At 37.3% G+C, this 22,958-nt stretch overlaps 1 protein-coding gene across 2 annotated transcripts; it reads left to right on the top strand.

The window, feature by feature from the left end:
- Positions 1-6,838: 6,838 nt before the first annotated feature.
- LOC143287663 (cation-dependent mannose-6-phosphate receptor-like) lies at positions 6,839-22,738 on the top strand. 2 transcript variants are annotated; one of them, XR_013055984.1, is made up of 7 exons: positions 6,839-7,093; positions 7,773-7,945; positions 9,958-10,073; positions 10,954-11,093; positions 13,163-13,289; positions 15,174-16,909; positions 17,060-22,738. XR_013055984.1 is itself a non-coding variant. In XM_076595826.1 (6 exons), exons 1-6 carry the CDS (start codon positions 6,945-6,947, stop codon positions 15,291-15,293), a joined length of 825 nt encoding a protein of 274 aa, XP_076451941.1. In that variant the 5' UTR covers positions 6,839-6,944; the 3' UTR covers positions 15,294-22,738. The 2 variants fall into 2 exon arrangements, 1 of the variants encoding a protein (XP_076451941.1); XM_076595826.1 differs by having other exon boundaries at positions 15,174-22,738.
- The last annotated feature ends 220 nt before the right edge of the window (positions 22,739-22,958 follow it).

Consider the following 22,958-nt stretch of genomic DNA (forward strand, 5'->3'; position numbering starts at 1 on the left):
ACATGGTCGAGAGGCCAACGCGAGTCAGAACTTCGGTGTTTGTCACCTTGTCTTGCCAGGAGATGCCGAGTATGCGCCGTACTGTAGGCTTCTCAGGTGGAAGGCTAGTATTGAGCCTTTTCTCCTGACGAGCACGTGTGGTCCACGCGGCCTCATATCACTGCCATACAGCAAGGTGCTGAGGACGCAGGCGTTGTATAGAGCCATCTTTGTCTTAATTGGTTGTGTAATACTATTACATATAATTTATTATAATGTACACACAAGCACGTGTGTGTGGTGTGTGTGTGACACACACACACTAACGCCGGCCGCACGCACTGACACACGTGACGTGCACATCGGTCTGCGGGACCACTGAGGGGCACTGACTCGGAGTACGACTGTTCTCGCATCTAGCTATTGCTTCATTTTAATCATCTATTGTGGTGGGCATCATCAGGTCCAGTGTGCATAAGCTTTGGTTTAACCCCGCAAAATATTCTTTTCATCTAGTTGGGGTTTTTTTAATTTTTTTTTTTTTAATCACTCTCCATTTGTCTTTAGCTTAATTGGTTCCACTGACTGCCGGATCAGTATCTAACATATATTGGATTGTTGTTGTGCATTGAGTTTTCCCTTCCATGCGACTACGATAGAATTACCAGAACTCTGTCAATATTGTGTCTTAACTGAGATACAGGTATACTTCAGAACATACTACAAAAAAACCCGCTCTTGAAAACATTTTACTCAGTTTCTTGGTATGGAGGTCTCAGTATGAAAGACAGGACGGCAAGCTCGAACTGTGAACTTGGCTGGTAAAATTACCAGCTGAACAAAACAACTGTCCGTAGACGATCGGGCGCTAGCGGTGACTGCAGTGAGGCGGAAGGCAGTCCACTGAGATTACGAATGACTGTCATCAGGCCCCGTACCTCTGTTTCAGTTGAAACTGATGCCGCGTTTTCCTCCGTCTGGTCGGCGACGGTATAAAACGCCGCTTGCAGAACGGAAAACATGATTGAAAGATATGAGATTTCGTTCCTGCAGTGAGGTATACTGAGTTCAGTGGGTTTTTTTTTGGGGGGGGGTTGGGGGGGGTTGATAGGGTCTTGCTTCTGGAAGTGGCCGAACCGGGGTGTTTGATGGTCTTAACCCAGAGAAGACCGTTTTCTTTAGGTCTTTATCTGCCGGCCAAACAGTTTTTCTGCTAGGTACATGCGTCCTCCTAGTTCTGTCGTGTCTATATCGCCAGAAGTGGCGTCTGCGACGTACACTACCAGGCCACTACCAGACCAGAAACGCCGGCCTCCCTTAGCACTGACCAAATCAAACAGTCGTACATTATGACTGATACTTGAATGTCTTGTTACTTTTAAAACTCAGTAGCCATTTTATTTGCGTGCCTGTGATTTCAGTCGTGCAGCATCTAGATTGTATTTGCCTTAGCAATAGATGAAATAATTTAGTCATTTACTGTAGTATTCTTTATATAAAGCAGACTCAGCTTAAGCTGCGGCTTACTTGTTTAGTTCTCAAACTTCAGTTTGCATTGCCACGTAGCCCTGGATGTGTGTGTCAGTGTGTGTGTGTGTGTGTGTGTGTGTGCGCGCGCGCGCAGTGTGTCACTGTGTGCATTGCTGGTGTGCATGTGTGTCAGTGCGTGTGTGTGTGTGTGTGTGTGTGTGTGTGTGTGTGTGTGTGTGTGGTGTCTGTGTGTGTATAAAGATGTCCTTATTATCAAATTAATTTCCCTCCCCCTACCCCTCACATCTTCTCATCTAGTTTGTACCCCCGCCCTCGCCTGTCATCATTCCTTCCTTCCCTCTCTCCGAACCCTTTCTGTGTTCGTGTGAGTTACCAAAGTAACACCACAATGGATGAACAAATCATAGTTGAAAAAGAAAAAAAGAAAAGAAAAAGAAAAAAAGAAATACAACTACGCTTATAAAAGATTTTTAACCACTCAAGATGGTACAGATTATCAGCAGTTTACATTAAACTGCGCAGTCAGCGTACAAAGAAGATAAGGAAAGCTACACGGGAACACGAAAAGAAAACAGCTCAAAACTGTAAAAGCAACCCAAAGTGTTTTTGGAAATACGTTAGAGGAAAATTGAACGTGACCACAGGCATCAGTCCCCTGGAGAGAGAAGATGGGAGTATGGCAGAGACTGACAAGGAAAAATCAGCTGTCCTTAACGATTTTTTTTTTCTAGTGTTTTCACAAGGGAAGACACAGATAATGTTCCCCATTTAGAATCTACCTCAAGATGAGATAGTATTACATTAAATGATATTGTTATAATTCCAAAAGCAGTTGAAAATAAGCTTAAGAATCTTAACCCTAACAAGGCAGGTGGACCTGACGGTATTTTACCAAAAGTTTTGAAAGAAGCTCATAAAGAATTATGAAAATAAACTTAAGAATCCAAACGTTTTGAAAGAAGCTCATAAAGAATTATGAAAATAAACTTAAGAATCCAAACGTTTTGAAAGAAGCTCATAAAGAATTATCAGCTCCATTATCTATTTTATTTAATAAACCACTAGAGAAAGGCAGGTTACCCCAAGATTGGAAAAAAGCAAATGTAACTGCCATATATAAAAAAGGAAATAAATATTCAGCAGGAAATTACTGTTAGCCTTACATGTGTTCTATGCAAAATTTTAGAGTCATTTATTAGAGATACCATTCTAGACCATATGACCAACAATGATTTATTTTCTAAATGCCAACATAGCTTTAGACCAAGACGTTCTTGTGTTACACAGTCATTAGAGGTGATGAATGATTTTACAGCAATGTTAGACAGTGGTGAAACATTTGATGTTGTTTATATGGACTTCAGGAAGGTTTTGACTCTGTTCCACATAAGCGTTTCATTACTAATACAAAGTTGCAATCATAGGGAATAACCGGAGGTGTATTAGCTTGGGTGTCAAATTTCCTGAAAGACAGAACCCAAAGGGTTAGAGTTGGAAATACTTAATCCTCAGAAACCAAAGTTTTAAGCGGTATCCCCCAGGGAAGTGTACTTGGCCCCATTCTATTTACAACATTTATTAATGACCTACCGGACATGGTTATTAGCACATGCAAAATCTTTGCGGATGACACTAAAATTTATGATAACCTGAGCAGCCACTAAATATACATTACAGACAGATATAGATAAACTAATAGAATGGATAAACACACGGAACCTATGTTTTTGCCGACTGATAAGTGTAAAGTATTACATGTTGGGAAGAACAACCTCCAGAATGATTACATTATGAGACTCACAGATGGACAGAAGAGTCTAAGTAAATATTCAGAAGAAAAAGACTTGGGAGTTATCTTTGATGATGATTTAAAATTTGATAGACACATTGATTATGTAATATTAAAGGCAAACACAGTACTCGAGATTATAAAAAGAACTTTCTCATATATGGACAGTGACACTTTTGTTAGATTAATTAAGACACTAGTAAGACCACACCTCGAATATGGAGATGTTATTTGGTACCCGCTATACAAAAAGGAATCTGTTGCAGTTGAAAAAGTTCAAAGAAGGGCAGTGGATTGCAGGAAAAAACATATAAAGATAAAGAAAGACTCAGTGAAATTACTTAATTTACCATCTTTGAAATTTCGTAGAATTAGAGGGGATCTAATACAAACATATACAAGAGAGGCAAGGCCTTCAAGACTCACTTGTGATACACTTAAAAAAAAATAAAAATAAAAATAAAAATTTAAAAAAAGAATCCAAGCTTTTTATGTATTGAGTATAATTTCAAAATGTAATGTTTAAGATGAGAAAGATCAGTTTAAAGTAAATTAAGTCTCCTAGCATTAATTAGAGTAATTTCCCTTTTTTACTATTGCACCAAAACGTTTGCAAAATAAATAAAACTTCCATGCTGAGCAACAGAAGTTCCTGTTTGAACAGAAGATGATAATAATGACTGCTGTTGTTGTTGGGTCAGAATATCAGATCAAAGTGCCAAGCTTAGAGAATACAAAAAATATAAATATAACAGTAAATGCAGTTTGCATATAATTAGGCTTTTTTTTGTGTGTGTGTGCCCATCCCAGAGGTGCAATATTGTTTTAAACAAGATGACTGGAAAGAACTGAATTTTTCCTATTTGTATGCCTAACTTTGTGTCAACTGACAAAGTATTTACAGAGAAAATGGCAATGTTAAATTTTACCACGGACACACAGACACACACACACACACACACACACACACACACAGACAACCGAACACCGGGTTAAAACATAGACTCACTTTGTTTACACAAGTGAGTCAAAAATACTCAATAATATTGAGTAAACTAGACAAAGAGACCCGTTTTTCAAAAACACTTTCACGGCTATAACAAGGAATGCCACTGACAAACTATTTATTAAGTATGGCAAGAGCTAACATTCGAACAAAGAGAACTTTTTCAAAAATACTTTCACGACTATAACAAGGAATGCCACTGACAAACTATTTATTAAGTATGGCAAGAACTAACATTCGAAAATGAAATTGTTTTAGTAACAGAATTACACCTTGTTGGAATACATTACCTCAGGCACTGCATGTTAAGATGGCTAACACTGTTAACACTTTTAAAAATCTCCTAGAACAGGAAAATAGTATCAGCAAGTTGAAATTCATATATGATGAATGATAGGGGGAAAACAACAACAACAAAAAACAACTATTAACCCTTTGCAAGTGTACTGGCAACTCAAATCAATATTTTTTTTTTTTTTGTTAGACTGCATTTGACTCGGTACCACATGAAAGACTACTAAAGAAATTGGAATCTTATGGAATAACAGGAAACACACTTGGTTGGATAAGGAACTTTCTACTGAACAAAAAGAACTTAAAGGGTTAGGATTGGTAGTTCCTTCTTTGGTAAACTTGGCTGATGTTATAAGTGGCATACCACATGGTAGTATATTAGGACCTATACTATTTACTTTATTCATCCGGGTGGGACGACTCATCCCGCCGGGCCAACCCGGCGGGTCCCCAGGTGGCGGATAGGGGAACGGCCTCCAGATATGAGGCCGGTCACGGTTGGCGGCTGCCGCGATATAAGTCAGGCTTGCCTGGTCGAATAAGCAGTCCCGGACCAAATGGACGGGGCGGGGTAACAGGTAGCACTGTTACACCATATCAAATTCCCCATGTATCCTATGACGGGTTCATCATGCGAGTAAGAGGTGCATAAAAACCTCTAGTCCCGGGGAAGGAAAACCTCAGTAGGAGAAACAAACCAGGGTAGGGGATGCTCACAAGCCTTGCCAAGTTGGTCGTCAAGTAGCCTACAATCGAGAGGGAAACTCGGACAAGAAAACCAACGCCGAAATGTATGTACTGGGCCCCTCGGCGCGTAACGGCAGTACAACGCATCTACGTCATGGATGGAAAACCTCATATCTTTTCGAGATCGTGCTCTGCCAGTCCCACCGGGCTAGTAGAGTGCCGGGCCCTGTGCCTCAAAAGGGCCCACCCCATCCGAGAGAAAACCTGACCCGACCCAATCCCAGCGGCCCGGAAGCTCTACGGAGGACTGGAAGACCTGTGACGTACTGCCGCTTTCGTCACGGAGGAGACGGGGAACTCCATCTGATAAATGACGAACGAGCCAACAACTTTATTCATAAATGATCTCCCTTGCGAGCTAAAGAATACATGTAAACTTTTGCAGATGACACAAAAATTATACAACTCTCCAAAATTATATCAGGATTTACAAAAAGATATTGAAACATTAGTAAAATGATCAGGCACATGGAACTTCTATATTTTAATGCTAAAAAAAATGTAAAGTACCTCATATTGGAAAATCAAACCCAGCGAAAGAGTACATGGTGAAAATCCGTCGGAAACAAAGAACGGTAATAGTATCAAAATGTGATGAGAAAAAAGACTTAGGTGTAATATTTGACAAAAATGTATCATTTGACAAACACTGATGTAAGAAATAGTATAAACAAAGCGAACAGATTGATTGGAATTATAAAAAGAGCATTTATATTTATACATGAGGTTACCTTTTTATGGTTATATAAAAACATGAATATGGAAACACTGTATGGTACCCAACGCAAATAAAGCAGTCACAAACCATAGAAAGGGTTCAAAGAGGAGCAACAAAGCTAATCTATAGCATAAAAGATTATTGATATCAAGAAAGATTAAAGTACTTACAACTACCATCACTTAAAGCAAGAAGAGTAAGAGAGAACTTGATACAGACGTACAAAATATTCAATGGATTTGACAATATAAACAAAGCAAGTTTTCTTTGTACTCCAAAAGTAGACACTGCAAGAAACAGTACAGACAAAATATTTAAACAATATTCTGGAACAAATTTAAGAAAGTTTAAATTTAGTAACAGAGTAATAAATTATTAGAACATACTAACAAACAATATTAAACGTGCACCTAGCATAATAATTCAAGAACCTCATAGATAAACGTGAGTTATTGACAACGCCCCAAATCCTGATCCCGATCCTGGGGGAAAAAAAGAAAAATAGCCGAAAGTCTTATAAACATCACCAAAACTGAACCGAACCGAACTTAACTGAGTGTCTTGGCATGAATGTCTTCACTTTTAAAAATTACTGTAGTCTAAATTAGGTTTGCAAAATTTCAGTTTCGATTTGCCTGAAGGCGAATTTCTGTACTCTGTTTCAGACAATGAAGTGATGGATTGATTGGTCCTTTTCATCAACCAGAAAATGTGGTGTGTGAATGGTTAGCCAAGACAAACATTGCCAACTAGCCAATGGGAATCAATTTTAAATTCGATGAGGTCCTGTGATGAAACGTCACGTGAACTTCCGTGTTGATGTGGTGACAGCCTCCTATTGGAAGGTAACACCTGTGGACGAGACAATCGCGTGAACTACAGACCCTGCTTTGAACTACTGTTAAAGTAATTTTTGCATAATGAAAGCGACCTCTAAGGACTTTGTTTTCCTCACAACTCTGCTAACATTTTTCTCCAGTGTGTATTGTGACTGCACATTTCCAAACCACAATCTTCAAGCTGAGGAATTGAAAGGATATCAGAAACTGAAACCACTGATTGGGAAAAGGTATGTTTTGAAATGATAGAATGTGTAAAACGATATACTGTGCTGTTGATAATTATATGTAAATATTTACATCACAACACAACAGTCCTCACACATTGTAATGTCATTGTAATGTAAGAATACATCTTTCATTCCTAGCTGTTTTGTAAGAAGGAAGTTAAAATGGAGTGAAAGTAAAAGTCCAATTGCACACGAATGCTGCTTCAATTCCTATAGTGTCAAATTATGATTTTTTTTAAAATAATTTTTTATTTTATGTTAATGCGCTTTGTCCGTCAGCTCCAGTTCCAGTATATTATTCCGTTTGAAATTCTGGTGCTCTGCATGAGGAAAACAATATTGATAAGTACTTGGACACCACAGTTTCTTCTTTTTTTTTTTTTGTAGTGTGTGTGTGTTCAGACACTTTTTTGTTGTTGTTTATTTAAACACATACACATCGTAGTGTGTTTTGCTGTTCATGTGTATCTGTGTGCTTGTAGTGTTAGTGTGTCAGTGTGTACATATACATGTGCTTTACTGTTTGTGTGTGTGTGTTTATGAACAACTAGTGAGTGAGATAGGGTGCAGATTTAGAGATAGACTAAAATTATTATATCTTTTTTGTGGGTTTTGTGCCTGTGTGTGTATGTTGTAAGTAAAGCTTTAAGCTGAACATTTATCTTTTATAACCTATCAGGTTCAAGGCAAGAGATCCCAACAATGAGTACATATACCATGTTGGCATTTGCGTTGATGCCATAGCTGGTGGAGAAGGTGTGGCCTCAGAAGGTGTCGTCCAATCAAAGATAAATGATGACAAGTACAGACACGTCATTGGCAGATACACCAGCACTGGCATCATGTCTGGAAGTAAGTGTTTGAGATCCATTTTGATGTATAATGAGCTTTTTCACAGAGAATATTAAATTATTTTTTGTACTTTGAGATTTGTTTTAGTATACATGACCTTTTTGACAGAGAACGTTCTTCTGTTAGTGTTACCTACTATAGTCCATGAAAAACATGGGTTGCTTTTGGGTATTGATGAAATTAAAGCTGTATGGATAGTTTGCAATCAATCACTTTATTGTCTGAAACACTGTAAAGACATTTGCCTTCAGGCTTGTTGTAAGGAAAATAAAAAGATTAAAACTTATTTTAAAAAATACCAATTTTGAAGAATAAAAACAGTCATTCCATCTTAAAAATAAAATCATTCACACGGGTCAAGTATGGTAAGGAAGGGGTGCAGGAAGGAAGGAAGGGCGTTACGCTATGACCATCAAAGTAAATTTTTTAACACGAGTCATGCGTAAGAACTAAGAATACCGAAGTTTGACATGGAAATTTTCTAAATTACAAGTTGATAAGTCTTCATCTTGAAATTGAATATGATTTCTATATATCTGAAATGGGGGATAGGTGGGGGTTATGAACTAGATGAGAAAGCTAGAGTGGGGGAGGGGGGGTGGTGGAGAAAAGTAGATGTATATATGTGATAGGGAAACATTTACACACACACACACACACACACACAACACACATACATACACACACACATGCACGCATGCATGCACAACCGCATGCACAAACACACACACCAGCTGACCAGGGCAACAATGTAAGTATGAGAACAAGTAGGCCACGATGCAAGACTATTTCATACAAAAGTACTAAATGAATTGTTCACTTCATGAATTGAAATAAGTCTTTTTAAAAAAAATTTTTTAGGAGAAGTCAGAGGATGCATTAAGTTCTGCAAATATGCCTTTCGTTTCTTCTCTTTTTTTTTCTTTTTTTTTTTAACCCCCCCCCCCCCTTTTTTTTTTCTTCCATCATCATTTTCCTCCTTTCTTTCTGTTATCTTTTGCCTTTTTCTTCTTCTTTATTTTCTTTTCCTTTTTTTTCATTTCCTTGTAACATATCTTCTTCCCAACTGCATTGTCCAGCGTTTTCAAGGTCATGCAACACAAAAGAAGAAAAAACATAAAACACACACAGTGACCTGGTACACAATTACAGTCTAGAAGAGAAAACTTGGTTCTCTCTCTCTTTCTGGAGGCACTATAATTATGCAAGAACAATATGTTTGGGTATGTTTGATGTGACCACCTGGTCACTCATTTTTTTAATTGTTATTTTTTATATTCCTTCCAGATTTCCAAGGTGTAGCTCTGTTTTGAATATAAGTTCAAAAGATTCTTACCTTTGCCGTATTTAAATTTGGAGATAGCAAGCCTTGCAACCAATAAGATAATGTTTACTTGTTTTCTTTTTTAATTTAATAATATATCAGTTTTAGTTGCATCAAATAATGCTATCTTCTCGTTCATTGGGATCCAAGTGTTATACTTAGTAAGTATGAAGTGTTATACGTTTTTCCAGAAAGTGGTCTAATTCTTTTTATGGTTTGTACACTGACAAAAAGGAGTTGATGTTACTTTTTGCTGCTCAATTTATGGTGCACTTCTCTTGTGAAAAACTATTTTTCTCTGTCAGCCTTTTTGAGGTATACCTTTTACAGGGATTAGATTATGCAAATTGACACATGTTGCAGAAATTATATTTGATTTTTTATGTATATCATTATATGATATGGAGTGATAAATGGAGATACTGACTTTTTTGGGTAGAAGTCTAGAAGTAAAATATGAATTACACTTTTTTTTCTTTTTTTTTTTTAACATTATCCTGTATTCTTGACTTGAATATCTGTGTTTCTTATACAGGGCCATCTCAGGGCTGTTTTAGAGAACAGTTACAAGTATATATATTATATATTTATGTGTGTATAACTATTTTCTTCGATAGATATAGATATAAACATTACGTGTTGTATCCATGTGTAAAACACTTTCTCAGTATCTGATTACTATTTTCAGCTGATTGGATATATCTGGAGTATACAAATGGAGACAGTTATGGTTCAGCGAACCATTGTCAAAAAGCAGAGAGAAAAGCAGTGATTCTTTTCACCTGTGACCCTCATGCCTCTGACGTGAGTACAGCTGTGTTTATATCATTACTGTTTGTATCTTTTGGTTTTGATTGTTTGTTTGGGGTTTGTTTGTTTTTTTGTTCGTGGGTTGTGACTCCCATGTTCACTTGTGTACACGAGTGGGCTTTTACGTGTATGATCGTCTTTTCCCCAACATGTAGGCAGTCATACTCTGTTTTCAGGGGGATCTATAGTTGTGAAAATATGCATTTCTCTCTTCTTCATTCTCATTCTTAGTTATAAAAATGAGAATGAAGAGGAGAGAAATGCATATATCTTTTATTAGTTTTAAGCCATTGTTTATGTGCTATGGCATTTACACTCACATATACTTACATATTTGTACCCAGTCATATATATACTGATATAGGCAGTGGAATTTAGAGAGTGCACATTGATTTTTTTCTGTTTCCAGAACTCACTGAACTGGAACACAGAATAGTTTAGATATATACATGTATGCTGTTTTCTGCATGTGTATACTGTATATAAACAAAGATTAAAGGTATTAGCATATCTGCACATTGCAGTGGTGGAGAGATCAGAAAAAGTTATCTCCAATTACATGTAAAAATGACCAGAATTTGAATCTGGGTTAAAAGTCCTATGCTCTGACCACTTGATTTTACCACCTAAATTTAGATAATTTCACTACAGATGCTGTGTGCTGCAAGTTTCTTGTTCAGTTTCTAGCTCCCATTTAATGCATACATTAACGACACATAGTGACATACATGTTACAGATGTGTGTGTCCATGTGTGTACGCATGTGCACTCTATATGTGTGAAGTGTGAATGTGCGCACATGGTATGTGCAAGTGTGATGATTGATAAATGTGCATGGAATAACAGCTGTTTATGCAGTGTGGTGTGTGTGTAGAGTACAGAGATGCGCATGCTGGAGGAACAGACAGATGTGAAGACTGGCTGCTACTACCTGTTTGAGATGGGCCGTCCCGAGGTGTGCGAGAATGCCCCATCAGGCTCCTTCCTCAGCATCGGCTCCATCATCCTCATCGTGTCAGTAAAACACAGTCACACTTACACAGGATGCACTACGTGTTTGTTTATTTTTTTGTTTTCGGTTTTGTTTTGTTTTTATTCATGGGTTACGATGCCCACGTTCACTTGTGTGCATGAGTGGGCTTTTACATGTATGACCATTTTTATCCCCGCAGTGTAGGTAGCCATACTCTGTTTTTGGGGCCAGGGGGTGTGCATGCCGGGTTGGTTGGGTTTTTTTTCCAAAACCCACCGAACGCTGACATGGGATACAGGATCTTTAATGCGCCTATTTGATCTTCTGCGTGCATGTACACATGAAGGGGAGACAGGCACAAGCAGGTCTGCACACTGTTGACCTGGGAGATTGGAAAAATCTCACAGTGACCGGGGTTCAAACCCAGCACCCTTACATTGAAAGTTCAACGCTTTAATCACTCGGCTGTTGCACCCGTCGTGTAGTTGTTGAGCTGTATACTTATTTCACAATCTGTTTCTCTGCGTTTGCCATTGTATCATATATATGTGTGTGTGTGTGTGCATGCTTGCATGCATACATAGAGTTTTATTGTGTATGTACATGCAAGTATGCATACATGATATATACATGTACATATACATTTCTCTCATTCTCTCTATCGTATTTATTGTTTGCATGTGTGTAAGTGTGTGCGTGTGATCTTGCTTGTGGTCCATTGATATTTTTTTTCTGAGTGCTAAATTTTATGCTTTTCTTATGTTAATGCTCTCGCTTCTTTTTTATGCCTCAGGGCTGGGTGGAAACCAGCATGTTAATTGCATATCCCATTTCCCTGGTTAAATAGAATTTTGTTTCATTTCGTTTTATTTTGTTTCTCTCTCTCTCTCTCTCTCGCTCATTATAGGCCCTATATCAGTATATGCCTTGGTCATGCTTTGTATAGGACTATCTGAAGTGAAGGCAGTCCAGAAGTTGTACCACAGGAAGTTGACAAATCTGGAACATATCAGATAACAGACAGGGAAGCTTATTCTTAGCAGCGGCTCTTGTACTTTTGTGCTTGATGATGTAATGTCCTATTTGAAAACAGTTGAGGTTTTCAGAAAACCCATTTGGCAGCATCTGTGAAGTCTGTAAGCTTCTGCCCTCGGATGTAACCTGACAGTGTTCTGTGTTGTATGATGTTTTGATGATGATTGAGGATTATGATGATGCTGTGGAGACCTAGTTTGGTGCTGTATGCTTTGTCATATTTCCTGGTAACAACTAGGTGAGGGATGTGTAGGCATATTTTGTCCAGAAATGTAGGAAGAAGACTTTTGTTTAAGTCTAGCTTTTATCCAGAAATGTTGGAAGAGGACTTGTGTTTTAGTTAAGCTTTTGTCTGGAAATGTAGGAAGAGGACTTTTGAGCTCTGTTTTAGTTCAGCTTTTGTCTGGAAATGGCGGAAGAGGACTTTTGTTTTTAGTTCAGCTTTTGTCTGGAAATGTAGGAAAACTTTTGTTTTAGTTTAGCTATTGTCCAGAAATGTAGGAAGATGACTTTTGTTTAAGTTAAGCTTTTTTTCCAGAATTGTAGGAAAAGGACTTTTGTTTTTAGTTTAGCTTTTATCTATAATTGTAGGAAGAGGGCTTTTGTGTCAGTTTAGTTTTGTGCAAAAAATCTGGAAGGGGACTTGTTTTCTGTTCAGCCTTTGTCCAGACCATCAGAAAGAGGACTTTTTGTTTTTGTTTAGGATTTGTTCGGAAATGTAAGAAGAGGATTTAAAAAAAAAATTACTTTAGCTTTTGTTAGAAATGAAAGAAGAGGATATTTGTTTTGGTTTGGCTTTTGTCCATAATTGTACGAAGAGGACAATTGTTTTGATTTAGCTTTTGCACAGAAAGTTTGGAAGGGGTCTTTTGTTTTTAGTTCAGCTTTGGTCCACAACATTAGAAAGAGGACTTTAATTTTTAGGTAAAATTTATCCAGAAAATTTGGAAATAGAAATGTGTGTTCCACCAGGGGTGCAGGTGGTTGTCGGTTTTCGTTTAGCTTTGGTCCAGAAGTGTAGGTACTGGGAAACTTGCTTTGTTGCTTATCTTGCATGCTGTTTTTAATTGTGCAGGTTTTTCTGCGTGGCTGCTGTGTACCTGGTGGCTGGGGCACTGTACCAGCGCTTTGTCCTGGGAGCTAAAGGCATTGAACAGATACCCAACTATGAGTTCTGGAAGGACTTTGGAAACTTGCAGGCTGTAAGTCATTGCAGTTGTTTTCTCTGGCATGAAGCAGTTGATGATGATCTTTTTGTTATGTTGTTGTTTTTTAGAGAAGAAATGGAAAAAGTAATCGGAAGCGGTAGGTCTGGTTGTTTCAAAGTAAACTAAAATCAAACTTGTGTGTGGAAAACAGAAGCAGAGACAGAAAGCTGCACATAATTACAAAAAACTAAAGTTTATAAAAAACCGTTTGGGTGGTAGTTGAGTCCTCTTTGTTTTTACATGACGTTTTGGATGATAGGCCCGTTGTCAAGTGAAGAGAAGAGGACAGTGTGAATAGGAAAGCCTATGTGAGGAAAGGGTGATGACATCTCACTACTTTCATAGGCTTTCCTATTCACACTGTCCTCTTCTCTTCACTTGACAACGGGCCTATGGTCCGAAACGTCGTGTAAAAACAAAGAGGATTCAACTACCACCCAAAAGGTTTTTATAAACTTTAGTTTTTTGTCTTTGAAGAATCCTGCAGTCATTTTTGTCTTCTTCCCTGGCTGCACATAATTGTTTTTCTTTCATTTCTGTGAGTCACTTTTAATATGAATATTGTTGATATAAATTAGCAAAATGTGAAAATATTTATTTCATGAGGGCCCTGACTGTGGCACGGACTCAAACGTTTGTTTGGTCTACTGTGAAGATAACAACAGTAGGTGGAAAATGCAAGTAGTCTGCATCAGTTTGCAAGGAAACATACGCACTTTGCATCCCCCAAAACTGAGATAGAATGGAGTCAGGTGCAATGTTTAAGCATTTTGCTATAAAACTGGCAGGTTGTTAGGCAGTGACTTTTAGTCAACCGTGACATTGCACATTGTGACTTATACATTGAAATTTTTACATTCCCTCCATTCTGATGCCATCTTTGGTAGAATGCAAAAAATGACTTTCTCACAAGACCCTACTGATCTTTTTGAAGGTAGCAGGAAATTAGGTTCTGCTTTCATTATTCTGTAGACTGAGAAGGAAAATGAATGCAAACTGACCAAAAACACGGGGATTCTTTTTAATTGCTATTGCTGCCTCTCATGGGACTAAACAGATGTTCAAAATGTGTTTTTGCATAGATAAAAGGTGTACAGTTTCCACTATTAGCTGTTTGTCATCATTTCTGTGGGGTGTGTCATCATATCTTTGGGGTGTGAGTACAGTGATTTGTTTCGTTTCTGACTCCACATTGACAAAGTGTATCATGTATGACATATGGGAATTTCCTATGGCAATTTGTATCTTAATTTTCCATTAATTGGAATAATATGTAAAACATAAGTGATTTGGATCATAAAAGATAAACACACAATATTCAGATTTCTTTCATTTACAAAAACAAAACATTGATTTAAATCTGAGGGTCCCGGGTTCGAGTTTAAGTCATGGCGCTTGGTGGGTAAAGGGTGGAGATTTTTCCGATCTCCCAGGTCAACAGATGTTCAGACCTGCTAGTGCCTGAACTCCCTTCTTGTGTATACACAATTACACATGCAGAAGATCAGATATGCACACTACATATTCCGTAATACATTGCATCGTTTGGTGGGTTATAAAAACAAAACATACCCAGAATGAACCCCTCCCAAAAACAGAGTATCACTGCCACCATGGCAGGGGTGAAAATGGTCATACACGTTAAAGCCCACTCTTGAATGTGAGTGAATGTGGGAGTTGCAGCCCACAAATGAAGGAGAAGAGACAGTCTCATATGTGTTTATGCGTATGCTTCTGGGTCTGTGTGTCTGCTACTTGCAAATATATGTAGGTGTATCATCATCTGATTTATGTCCATGATGTGTATACATGGCTGAATGTCGGAACAATGATGGTGAACATGACGTTAATGGTTGCTGTACTGTTCTGTTGTGTCAGGATGGCTGTGACTTTGTGTGCCGTAGTCGGGACGCCAGGCGCTCATCCCCCTACAAAGGATTGGGCGACGATCAGCTGGATGAGCCGGAAGAGAGAGATGACAACTTGTTGCCCATGTGAATGGCTGTAAACTGTTTGTTGCCTATGTGAATGTCTGAAAACTGTCTGCCTTTTGTTGTGCCTCGTTATGGCTGAAACATTTCCCCTGTGTAAAAGTGCGTGGGTGCGAGTGCATGTACATATCTGGATTTTAAAGAAAATATGTTTTTGGATGTGTAAGCAAATAACGAAAATTATATACATGTTTGTCTTATGTCTGCGCAGTGTTACATGTGTGTGATAGCGTGGTGGTGAGATTTTTGTAGGAGAGAATGTGTTTGAAAGAACTAGAAGTTAGATTTTTCCACTAAATTATTACATTCCTTTTCTAGGAAAAGTTTATGCACAAAAACTGGATGATCATTCCAAAGTTAAGGCTATGTGTCTGAGAAAGTGGTGTGGCGAAGAGACAATTTCAATATAAATAGACGCAAGCAGAGGTTGATAATACGGTTAATTATATTTTCACATTGAATATGAAACTTCACTGTGCATGTTCAGTGTCACCTTTATTAATGTGTGTGTATGCTAATGTGGTTTGTATGGGTATGTGTGCTTGTGTGTGTGTGTGCACTGGTATACATTAATAATATATATATGACAGTTAATGGATCATTCGGTATGTGTGCTTGTGTGTGTATGCACTAGTTTAGGTTAATAATAATATATGACAGTTAATGGATCATGATGATGGTTTACATGTGTTTAGATTGCATGAGCAGTCCTTATGTTTGAGTTATAATCTGTTAAGAAGGGCTTGGAAAGTTGAGAATTTGTGAATGATTTTGGCATGTGTGAACTGCACTGTGGTTTTAAGTAAAGACTACAGAAGTTTATGTAAAACTTAGAGTGTAATGTTGGCCATAGAACAAAGAACATTTGGTGGGGACCCATTGTATTCAGTTTGAATGATACATTTCATCTGAAAACACTTTGTGCCTGTGCATTTTTCCAGCTTTATTTTTTGTGTGAGTCTTATTTATAGTATGTTTTTGGATTGTAATGATTATTTGTTAGTGTTTATTAAAAAAAATTCAAGGGTTATAAGAAACAATTGACATACTTTAAGACTGTGTGTGTGTGTGTGTGTGCGTGTGCGGATCATATGGTGAAATATATAGTTATTTCTTTCTATTTGGGGGTAAACAGATAATGCTTGGCAGATATCATAAACATTCCTGAGCGGAGTAAAATGAAATTGGTTGCACATTCCATGACTTTTTGTGCACATTTTGTCGAGTCCAGTTATGTGCCGTGAGATTTCCAAACAAAACGTTTTTATTCTGAATCCATGAATATCTTGTCATGCACTCCTTTTTTTGGGAAAAAAAATCTTTTATATGATTTATTCATTTTAGCAACTGAATGCTGCTTATTTTAGACATGGCATGAATGTAATGCACATCTCAGTGCTGGATTAAAAACTACTGCTCTGAATTTTCAGTGTTAGATTCGGCCATATTTCGTTCATATGAGCTATTCTTAGACCCCATTTTTCTGTGCTTCTGGCACCAGGGAGTATTTCACTCTAAACTGACTGGCGGTGAAAGGTTCCAGTTTGGTCCATGATTTATTTTAGCTTTTTATATATTCAGGAAGAAAAAAAAAAAAGGAGATACTGTGGTAGAATCAGTAAGGCATTGGACTTTTTTTTCTTTTTTTTTTTAAAGGAGAAATCAGTGGATGCGTAAAATTTCTGCAAATGAGCAGGATAGTCTCAGCATCCTTGGAAGGTTCTTTCCCACTTTTTTGTTGTTGTTGTTGTTGTTTTTTTGTTTTTTTTTAAGGCATTGGACTTCTGTGTTGCAGCATTCACCAGTGATCAGGGTTTGAGGTCAGGTTTCAGCATGGTATTGTCTCCTTGGGTTAAGGGTCTTTACTCCGATTTTCCTCACTCCACCCAGGTGTGAATGGGTACCTGACTGGTTAGGGAAGATTAAATGGCAGTAGAAGAGGATGGGCCCAACCTTCCTGTGCCAAGTCCTAGACACATGGGGCACAAATTCACTGCCCTGATGGCCATGAAAGGCTGTGGGACCTTTAACCTTGACCCTATTTTCATATTCATGAGGGGCAGGGGGGAGTTTACTTTCATCATCTCCATCATTGCTGTCAGTATCATCATAATGTTAAAAGCCATAAACTGTAAAGTGTGCTAATATTCATTCTCAGAGTTGATTTTGTTGAAGAATTATTAAATCTGTTTATATACGTTCTCAAAATAACGTTACGTTAATGAATGATTATTACTAAGAGATGTTTAATATTACAGTTGGGTGTGTGGGGGGGTGAGTTATTGATGAATGATTATTAGAGATGACTAACATAATTATAGTTGCGTTGGGGGGATGTCTTCAGTATATCTGTGCAGTCACAATTATAGATTTTTCAGTTTTCTTCAGTTGCCAGAAGATTGCAGTCTTATTTCAGATTTTAGCCTTTGTTACTCAAAAGTTAACATAATGTGAAGTACATTAAGCTGATCTTGGACAGTCTTAACATTGGGTATGCCTGGCTTGGTGATTGAATCCTCGCTTAGGCAAAACGAATAGAAATATTCCAGAAAAGCAGCAGGCCTGGTGCCCCAGATCATTGAATTCCAGAAGGTGAAATTCCATAGACGCCCCCCCCCCCATCCCCCCCCAAAAAATTATGCAAAATTCACATGCAAACAATTTAAGTGAAGTTTCCATCCATAGACACAAAATTTACCTCCCTGTACGGACTTAAACCATAGGGCCAGTACAGTCAAAGCAAGCACATTGTATCAAAATTGAGATAATTTTGAATACAGTCATGTTGCCATGGAAGAAGAAATGCAAAACAAGGACAAAGCATGTAATTTGGGTGAACAAAGTTTGGAAGCCCAAGCTGCAGAAGGGTGCTTGCAATAACCTGATCCAGGAGCTTGGTTTTGATGGAAATCTCTTCAAGAAATTTGTACAGCAAGAAGGAAGCCACTTGTTCAAGTATTGGGCCTAGTAGAATGAGAATCTCATTGAATACTGCCTAAGTCAAGAAGCGATCAGCCCAAAGATTAATAAAATTTGCATTCTTAAGTCAAAAGTTTCAATCCTTCATGTGACAGAAGTTTCACAGCGAAGTTCGTTTGAAAGTCGGGTCTGTGAATTTACGCAGTGACAGAAAGGTTGATGTAATGTGGTTTTTTTCTTTCGATACAAAGTTCCCCTGTGAATTTTCATCATGTTTGGGGGGGTCTATGGAATTTTATCTTAATTCTATTCTCATCATGCCTGTCCTGTTTCTCAGGATTATTGTTACCACAATTCATCCCCACAGACTTCATATGCACCTTTTATAGTAGGCCAATCATAATCTGTTATCTCCCAAAAGGTTTTGTCAAAAGGATAGTAAATAACAGCTTAAGTTCAAGATACTTGTGTTAGATGTGTATTTGAATTGTTAATGGGAGAAAAGGTATGCAAGAATTGTTTATTAAAAAAAAAAAAGATTGAAAAGTTAATTGTAAGTGTTGATACTGGTGAATGAATGTGAATATACATGAGAAAGATATATATATATATATATATATATATATATATATATATATATATATATATATATATATATATATATCAGTATCATATTTTTCTACTGAAAGTGTTCTCTGTTGAGTGCATGTTTGAATCTATTTTCATGTAGTCCTCTGCACCTTCCTCTTTTTCTTGTGTTGGTACTTGTCTTGCAGAAGTCTGTTCCATGTAATATTATTGTGTGAACAATGTCTCAGCAGACATTCATAATCATCAAAATATCATGAAAGTAAACATTGAAATACAGCTTGTCATCACTGCATCTTTGACTTGCTGTAGTAATGCTGACAGAAAAGACAGGTAAATAAACATCACTGTACTTTTAATTTGTTGCAGTAATGTCAGAAATGTAAGACATACTATGCGAATGCTATACACCCACCTACATTAACTACGATGGCCCTTTTTATTGAGGTGTTGAAAGAGCTTTCAGGTAACAGACCTGATCTATGACACACTTTATCTGGAACGCACGTTATTTGTTTACACACCAGTTTAAAACTTGTAAACATAAAAAAAAGAAGAAATTTGTTTTAAAAAACCTTGTCCGTGATTTGAGGCAGCTTTACTGATGTGGACACCTGCAGTATTTCACTGTTTGTTTGATCAATCCACCCATTAACTTAGAAAAAAACAACAAAAATTTTATCAAACTATTTTTCTTCTTATAATGCACATCATGCTTGTAACCTGGGGAGCGTACCATAGAGGCACGCTGTACATTTTCTTGCCATGGCAGAGACACAGTCTCAGTATGATATGTTGTGCAGTTAGTCATATCCTTCCCTTTTTTTCTTTTTGCTCAAATTGTCGGGCAGTAGCTATATAAATTCTTCTGCTCATAACTGCAATTGTGAAGTATATTCTAAACATTTCGTACTATCAAAGTGTTCAGTTGAATCAGAAGTGGTTGAATGAATACACAATGAAGATGAAAAGGCAAGCAACTGCACAACTGAGTGCAAATCTGTTGGGATAGTTATAAGATGTACCGGTACTTTTTGTGGTATGGCAGTCCCCTCTTCTTCTCTGATGACCCTTCTTCTGAAGAAATGTCCACATTGTCCATTGGGAAAAAAAAAAAGTTTTCTCAAAAACTGATGTCACTCTTGAGCCATTCTTATAATCATTTGAACATATGCTGAATGGTTGACAATTTCTTCGGTTTGTTTTTATCATTTGATTAGAGCTGAGGAAGTGAATTCCTGTGACTGGTTCATTTGCTATTTTTAGTTTGCTTCTCAGTATTACATGTACATGTGTATATCATAAATGTTTCACTCATTTGTATCTCTTTCTTCTTCTCGGGTACCCTCACACTATGAGACTCTTATTACTCCCTATATTTATTTATATCCTTCATCTGTTTATTTTCAGTTACATAATAACATGTATATTTCTTTGGACGCACAGGCTTGTGGATTCAGTTTTGCAACTATTGTTCATAATCAGAGCAAAGGATTGTTTTTCTCCCAAGAATCACATGCACATGCGTGTTTATACACACGCATAAATGCACTACCCTGTGATTATATACTGTAATCTTATATCAATGCATAACTGAAAAAGCAGCTTTAGATTTAATAGCAGGTTTTGTATAGTTTGAGGAAAATCAACCAACTAAGCAAATAGAAACATTTCTGCATATTTTGGTAGGTGGAAAACTGAAGTTCCCTTTTACTTGAAGAGGGATGATCACTTCATCACCATTCTTCCTTGTTTCTTTGGCTCCACTGTCACAGTGGGCAGTGAAAGGACAATATTGTACCAGAATGTCAGAGAAAACCACTCAGTTTCCAAATCTATGGTCTTTGATGATGGTCTCACTTGCCAGATTGCTTTTATTTTCTAAAAAATTCTTTTTAATGACCTTGTACCTAGTTTCCCCGTGTTGTTTTATTTCTTATGTTCTCAGCTTCCATGACACTCGCTACAGAATATGGTAGGCTGTTGTACTTATTTTTAAAAATAACTTTTGTTTGTTTTTATGGGAGCATATGTTACTTGGGGATGAAGTTGTTGGAATAAATTGACAGGGTGACAGTGTACAAGAGTATGAGATGATATAATACATGCATCATCAGTTCCGGTAGGTCTTCCTCAGTCTATTTCATTTGGAAAAGTGTTTGTGGTCTTTTCTTTTCATCACTGCACTGAATTACACTGGGACAGGAGAGGGAGAAAAATCAGTCATCAGAACTTTACTGTCCCATGAGTTTGTTTCATCTGGTTATAACTTGCTGCCGTTACACTCCATGGTGAAGGAGATAGTATGTGGAAGGCAGATAGAATGTGGACTTTATTGCAGTTTTGTTTTCTTCTTCTTCTAGAATGTGGACTTTATTGCAGTTTTGTTTTCTTCTTCTTCTAAGGTCTCTGTGTATCTAGATCATCTGCATAGGAAGCGAGAGAATCTGAGCGCGCTGGTTTGAATCATGGTTCAGCCGCCAATATTTTCTCCCCATCCACTAGACTTTCAGTGGTGGTCCGGACGCTAGTTATTTGGATGAGATGATAAACTGAGGTCCCGTGTGCAGCATGCATTTAGCGCACGTAAAAGAACCCACGGCAACAAAAGAGTTGTTCCTGGCAAAATTCTGTAGAAAATCCACTTCAATAGGAAAAACAAATAAAACTGCACACAGGAAAAAATTTTAAAAAATGGGTGGCGCTGTAGTGTAGCGACGCGCTCTCCCTGAGGAGAGCAGTCCGATTTTCACACAGAGAAAACTGTTGTGATAAAATGAAATAAAATACAAATACAAAATATCTGTGTTCCATAGATACTGTTCAAAAGCCATTTCCCAAACTTTTAATTTAAGATGCAGGTTTGCACTGGAAGGAAACTGATGTATCCATGGTGCCTTGTGTATGTCAAAATTGTATCCAACATGTTTGAAATTATTTTACAAACTATTTTACAGTAATGCATCCCTGTGTACTGGATCATTCACCATTGATGCACAAAGCAAGTTTTGTGTCATAAGTGAACAAGCTGCAGGCAGAAAAAAACCCGAGATAAAAAGTACATGTGATCCTTAAGTCTGCCAGAGATTCTATAAGATATTTGTTTAATTACGTATATGTGATCCTCAAGTCTGCCAGAGATTCTATAAGATACTTGTTTTCGTTATCTATCTGGTTGGGTTAAGAACCTGGTCTCTCAGTTCTTGCTCCACTATTACATTTGTGAATAATGCATATTTACTTCTAATGTCTTACCACTTGTGTGATATTAAACAGATAAATTTAACGATAAAAATGTTTTTGTTTTCATTTTTTTAACTGTTTTAATGTGTTAATATGACAGCAACATAAAACGATCCATTATCTCCTGGTTCAATTTTAGAATATTTTGTATCCATTATCATACATGCATATTAAATAATAAGTCCTGAAATACTGAACACACACATTTTATGCAAATAAGCGAAGATATTTTGAGATTCTGCTTTTTCGATTAACAGTTGTGTTGTGTGTTTGTTTGCTTTTTAGGGTTAAGGGCACAGCACAATATGTTTTTATGATGTTGGCTATACCATTGTTCATATCTTTGCTTTGATAGTTGAAAAACACCCAATTTATTTTTCTCAGTTACTCATTTACTTTTCTGCATTGTGTATTTGAATGTATTTCATTCTGAATGAAAGCTTTCCCCTTTTTTTTCCTTTTTCATGCGGTACTTTACTGCATGTCTTCCCCTTCTGTCTATCTGGGGGGAAGTTGCCTCTTTCGTGGTGGAATGATCCTGTTCATGCTGGGTTTAAATAGTATGGAGAAACAAGTCATGCCTAATGGTTGCTTTTCTGTTCAATGCTTTATTTGCTGATTTGGATTATTGTGTTTTGTTGCATTATGCATTGCAAAGTGAAAACACATTTCATGTGATTAAATGGTGATTTCTTGTTGGGATTTGATGTGTTGATTGTAGTTGATTTGTTTGTGTAGACCTTTTTCTGTTTGTTTGTTTGCAAAGTATGTAGTTAATTTTGTGTACTGTGGAGACCTTTTAATTATGTCTTATGTTCCCGGCACAAAATAATTTTCAGTTCATGGCGCATTGAGTTCCAATGCACTTTTGAGATACACTACATGGATGTTTTACTATTATCATTACTATTCCTTCCTTCCC

Source organism: Babylonia areolata, chromosome 11 (genome assembly GCF_041734735.1).
Source record: "Babylonia areolata isolate BAREFJ2019XMU chromosome 11, ASM4173473v1, whole genome shotgun sequence".
Classification (NCBI taxonomy): Eukaryota; Metazoa; Mollusca; class Gastropoda; order Neogastropoda; family Buccinidae; genus Babylonia; species Babylonia areolata.

Excerpts from the sequence above, each read along its gene's own strand:
- LOC143287663 (XM_076595826.1), top strand. The coding sequence starts at position 6,945 with ATGAAAGCGACCTCTAAGGACTTTGTTTTCCTCACAACTCTGCTAACA. Across the intron at positions 11,094-13,162 it reads GGCTCCATCATCCTCATCGT|GTTTTTCTGCGTGGCTGCTG; the intron begins GTCAGTAAAACA and ends TTAATTGTGCAG. Across the intron at positions 13,290-15,173 it reads ACTTTGGAAACTTGCAGGCT|GATGGCTGTGACTTTGTGTG; the intron begins GTAAGTCATTGC and ends CTGTTGTGTCAG.